The 6,000-nt window shown below is 32.8% G+C and overlaps 1 protein-coding gene across 1 annotated transcript; it reads left to right on the top strand.

The window, feature by feature from the left end:
• Positions 1 to 612: 612 nt before the first annotated feature.
• M406DRAFT_262587 (uncharacterized protein) lies at positions 613 to 789 on the top strand (the record flags this gene model as incomplete). The annotated part of the gene is made up of 1 exon (XM_040917519.1): positions 613 to 789. A coding segment is annotated over one exon (177 nt), but the record flags the coding sequence as incomplete, so codon positions are not given.
• Between the last annotated feature and the right edge of the window lie 5,211 nt (positions 790 to 6,000).

The following is a 6,000-nucleotide window of genomic DNA, read 5'->3' as shown; positions in this document are numbered from 1 at the left end:
CATCGCTTATTGAGATTTGTACAATTCCGTATTCAAGAACTTAACACTTTGATACTGCTCTTATTAGCATAAACCTCTTCATATACTTAGAAATCTTCGGATTACTGCAGTGCTCATTACATTTTAACAACTCTTGTTCAAGAACAGTTCAGTATTACTCCTTAAGCAATACGGAATACAATAGCTTCTCCAGGAATCCCTTTGTTCCTGCATGCTTCCACTCAGGAAGAACTGATTAATCAGATGTATTAGCTCATTCAGCATATCCAGAACCTGTGCAAGCAATAGCAGGCTCAGAGCGCTACTATCGCTAACTAATAAGCTCAGCTAGCTTAACAAGCTCAGCAGATGCAGTTCATCTCTGCAACCACCAGTAGCGCTGAAAAGGCATATAAGATGAATAAGCTTGCTATATATAACAGCAATCAGAAAATGCTGCATAAATTCCTTATCCACTGCAGAGTATATTTCTTGCATTATATAACTCAGTTTACTATAGAATCTGAGAAGATTATTCTTGCAGAAACTTATTTCGAAAAGAATGCTCTTATTTAATACAAATCTTCTCTATACAACTACTTGAAGCATTAGGATAATCCCAATATATATATCCAGAGTATTAAGAATATGTTCGATTCCTTTGAAAGCTTCGAGAAAGCTCTTAAAGAGATCTTTGGTAATCCCAATAAAGAATGTACTACAGCTCAGCAGCTTATGAATCTCAAACAAACCAAGTTAGCTTCTGCTTATACAATCAGATTCAAGCAATTCTTAGTACAACTTCTGTAGAAAGATAAGAATCTTATGAAGTATTATTACAAGGGATTTAAGAATAATGTTAAGAATGAGATCTCCAAGCAGAATTAGCTAGAGAACTTTGCAATATTCTCTAACCAAGCAATCTGTATTAACAACTGTCTGTATAAGCAACAAGTAAAGAAATTCAAGAAGAGAGGAAGCTAGATTTGGAAATTTTCAGCTAATATAAGCAAGAAACTTTAAAATAAGAATAGCAGCTGATATAGCAGTACAGCTCAGAGCAGCACTATGCATACTGATCCCATAGAACTCAATATAGCTAACAAGCAGTATAGCAAAAGGAATAGCATTATCTGCTACAACTATAACAAATAAGAATACATTGCATGCAACTGCTATTAATTCCAGAAAAACAAATAGCAATCAGTTCAGAAAGAATGCTAGATGAATATTGCTCAATAACAGAAATCCAATCAACTAAGCAAAAACATTTCCTTAGAGCAAGTATTGAATTCTGTTAATTACAGAAATCTCAGCTGAACATTCTGCTATAATAATAACTGCTTAATATATCTCTCGAGTAAGGAAAGTTCAGGATGGTTTCCTCAGAAATCTAAGCGCTGCAAACAAATAGCAACAGCAGGACGAGAATGCACGCTCAGCACTCCCATGAGTGGCAACTCGGACTGCTCTGATATCGCGGAATAGAGTATTTAGGCGTTGGAAGAAGAATTTAGCAACAATACCCTTTAATATTCTTTATCGCTTATGCTAAGCATTATAATCAGGGATATGAATAAGGAATAATACCCTCTTAGTTATTAATATGAATATCTAAATAATACTGAGAACGCTTCTCAGATAACAGAAAGATTAAGCTAGAACGAACAATCTAATAATTCACTGAAGTCTCTTGTAAACAATAAATCCAAGAAGCTTACAGAAAGATTCTCCTTTAGTATTGAATAGAACAAGGAAATAACATGAATTGAATATCTTGTTTATAGAATAGAACTAGAGAAGCTCTTTATCTGCATTCCCTTGCAGAATATCGAAGCACGAGAAGATAAGAACCCTCGGATCAGCTTACTTCACAACTTACATTATGAACTAGCTTGAATCTCCTGCATCTATTATAGCTGCAGAATGCATTTCTCGAATAAGATGCAATACGAATGATTCCCTATTAGAAAACTAGAACAAATTCTTTAAGCTATTAAAGAATAGAAACTCCGCTTCAGAAAGGTTCTCAACAGATAGCACTACAATATATATATCGGATTATCAGATAACTGCTTCAAGCAATGCATAAATAAGAAGATAAAATGGTAGCAGTATAAAATAATACTTTGTACAATTTATATTAATAACAAGATTTGCAATTAGCATTAATAGAAGAAAGATTAGAAATAATAACAATATAAGCAAAAGCAAGCTAAGAAGCTTGCTTAAGAAGCAGCAAAGCAGGCTCAGAAGAATAAGCAGTTCTTAACGAATTCAAAAGAACAGAATCGTTTGTAAAGAGATTGCAGATGATTAGACTGAAATAGTTCCTATATAAAGCTTTCAGAACAGATTATGCTTATATTAAGTTCAATATATATATTCAAGAACATAAATACAGCATACTATTGAATAGTAGCGCTCAGGGAAACTTTATATTCCCATACATTATCAATCAAGTATAACTACAATAGAGATGGAAGAGGCGCTTATACACTCTCAGCACTGTAGAAGAATAATCTATTGCATATAATCAAGAAGTAATCAATAAGAAGACTAATCATCTATCTATCTTGATTCAAGAATGTATAATCAGAGCTTCTTTTGATATTACGAATATAGTACAACATAAGCTGATTATGGAACTTCTATAGCTCAAGAAGCACAATTCTCGAATCGATTGAACTACTAGCCAGATCTCATGGGAACAAGCTGTACCCAGAGAGATAGTTATAATTAACGATGCAGGATCGAAGCTAGTTATTGAAGAATACTCGGAAAAAGAAGCTTCAGATAACTTTATATATACTTTCAAGTTAGCAGAGCTGGCAGTTCAAAAAGAAGAACCTAGTAACAAGCGAACTCAAATAGTGCTAGAGTGCTAACAGATTAGCAAAACAATAGAAGCGAGATTCTCAGCAAGTTGGTTTGCTTCAGAGCAATAAGAAAAAGCTTCAGAATGTGAATTATGAATCCATACAGGAAAAACCTCGAAACTAAGCTCTCGAGTAACCGCTCCAGCTCGGAGCGAATGCTCAAGGCTCTCAAAAACGTTACTAAAAACAACGAACGAAAAGAAGCACACTCAACAGTACCTACTGTTCCTCCAGATAGCAGAAACAGCACAAGAATCAGAACCAACACTCGCAAACATATCATAAGAATATTATAAGTTCAAGAAACTATTCCAGAAAGAATTGAATACAGGATTGCTAGAATACAGCTCATATGATTACAAGATCTCGCTACAAGAAGAGAAACAACCCAAATTCTTCCCTATTTACAGACTAAACAAAGCACAGCTAGAAGCACTTAGGAAGTATCTCGATGAGAATCTTAAGAAAGAATATATATAATCATTGCAATTACCAGCAGAATACCTCATCCTGTTTGTACTTAAGAAGAATAGCAAGCTTAGGCTATATATTGATTACAAGCAACTTAATGATATTACAATCAAAAACCAATATTCATTGCTATTCATTAAGAAACTACGAGATAGATTGCAAGAAGTATAGTAGTTTACAGTTCTGAACCTAAAAGAAGCTTATAATCTAATCAGAATAAAGAAAGGAGAGGAATGGAAAACTATCTTCAGAATATGCTATAAATACTACGAATATTTGATTATGCTCTTTAGTCTAATAAATGCCTCAGCTTCATTTCAGAAAATGATCAATTATATTCTATACAAGCATCTGAATCAGTTCATCATTGCTTATCTCAATAATATCCTTATCTACTCTTGAATACTTGAAGAATACAAGGAATATGTGGAAACAGTATTGCAAATGCTTTAAGATACAAAACTCCTTATAAAACCCACAAAAAATTACTTTCATATACAAAAGATTGATTACTTCGAATTTATAATCGAGCTAGAATGCATTAAGCTACAGAAAGATAAGATAAAAGCTGTTAGAAATTAGCCAATTCTCAGAAATATCAGAGATATTAGATTTTTCCTCGGATATATCAACTTCTACAAGCAGTTTATTAAGAACTATAGCTGAATCGCATACCCTCTTACAAATCTTATCAAAAAAGAACAGCTTTTCAAATAAATCTCTAAAGCATAAGAAGCCTTTGATAAGATCATCAAGCACATTATCTCAGAATCAGTTCTATATAAAGCAGATTCCTACAAACCCTTTGAAATTGAAACTGATGCATCAGAATATGCACTTAGAGAACAACTTGATTAATAAGATAATCAAGAGTATCTAAGAATTATAAACAACTTCTCAAAGAAGTTGAATAGCTCGGAAATCAACTACAGAATCCCTAATCAGGAATTCATAGCAATAGTAAAAGCCTTCAAGAAGTAGCAATACTATTTTATTAGCATACAGTATTCAATTATAGTTCATTCAAACTATAAGAATCTAACTACGTTCATAATAACTAAGATTTTGAATAAGTAATAAGTTAGATGAGCAGAATTCCTTTTACAGTTCGACTTCAAGATTATACACTGCAAAAGCTCGGAAAACAAATAAGCAGATGCTCTTAGCAAAAGATTAGATCATCGAGATGCAGATTCTTTGAATATACAGAATATCTTCGCTTAAGATGAATCAGGAAATCTTGTTAATGTATATAGAGAACTGAATGCTGCTCTCAGAATCGGATCCTCAGAAAGGAATTCAGAATTAATAACTCCAGACAAACAAAATAACTATATCAAGAATATACATAGCATACCAGCATACGGATATCAGAGAGTTAGAGCAATCTACAAATATATCAAAAGATACTAGAACTTATTAGATCTTAGGAAAAGAATTGAAAGCATTCTATAATAATGCAATAGCTGCAAGAAGAATAAAGTAGAAAGATACAAATCTTACAGACTACTGCACTTCTTACTAGTACTTACAACTATTTAGCAATCCATCAGTCTAGACTTTATTATCAAGCTATTTCTTTTATAAAAACTCTTAACTAAGATGCAATACAATAGCATTTTAGTAGTAGTTTGCAAACTGAGCAAGTATGCTTACTTTCTCTTTTATAAGGAAAGCAGTATAGCAAAAGAACTCGCATATGCATTTCTTAGAATAATTATTGCTAATCATAGCATGCTAGAAGAAGTAATTTCTAATAGAAATAGAAAGTTCAACTCGAAATTTTAAACTTTACTTATGAAACAGCTCGGAATACACTACAGAATATCTACAGCATTCTATTTATAAATAGATAAACAAACAGAAAGAATGAATTAGATTATTAAATAATATCTTTAATACTATATCAACTAGAAACAGAATAACTGAATTAATCTATTACTCCTTATACAGTTTGCTTATAATAGCGCAGATACAAGCATAATGAAGAAGTTATTATTCTTCATACTCTATGAATACAATCCAACAGCTTATTACAAAGCACTGCTAGAAGCAGATATAGAAGCTGCAAATAAAAGAGTTAAAAAGATTAAGAAAGTTCAGAAGAAACTCTGATTAGAATTACAATTCGTTCAAGAACAAATAATGCAATATGCAAACTCCAAAAGAATTGAGGAACTAATCCTATAGAAGGAAGATAAGATCTACCTACTTCGGAAAAACATTAAAACAACCAGACCCAGCAACAAACTCGACTATAAGAAATTGGAGCTATTCAAAATCTTGCAACAGATCTTCCCGATTAACTATAAGTTAGCATTATCTCATAGAATGAGAATACATCCGGTTTTCTATATCTTACTGCTGAAACTAGCAGCACAAAAAATACTAATAGATAATACAGCAGAAGTGGAAAACAATGAATCAGAGTACGAAATAGAGAAGATTTTCAAATACAGAAGCACAGACAATACAAGGGAATACCTCATCAAGTGGAAAGGATACTCAGCAAGCGAAAATTCATGAGAACCACAGAAGAATGTTAAGAATGCTTAGGAAAGAATAGCTGAATATTAGAAAAGAAAGGAAACCAGTACCTAAGATGATCGCTCCGCTCCGGACCGAAACCCAGAAGCCTCGGAAACCTCACTCTCCAGAAAGCTCAACCAAT

This window comes from Cryphonectria parasitica, assembly GCF_011745365.1.
Source record: "Cryphonectria parasitica EP155 unplaced genomic scaffold M406scaffold_6, whole genome shotgun sequence".
Lineage (NCBI taxonomy): Eukaryota > Fungi > Ascomycota > Sordariomycetes > Diaporthales > Cryphonectriaceae > Cryphonectria > Cryphonectria parasitica.
This window is presented reverse-complemented; position numbering and strand designations above follow the sequence as displayed.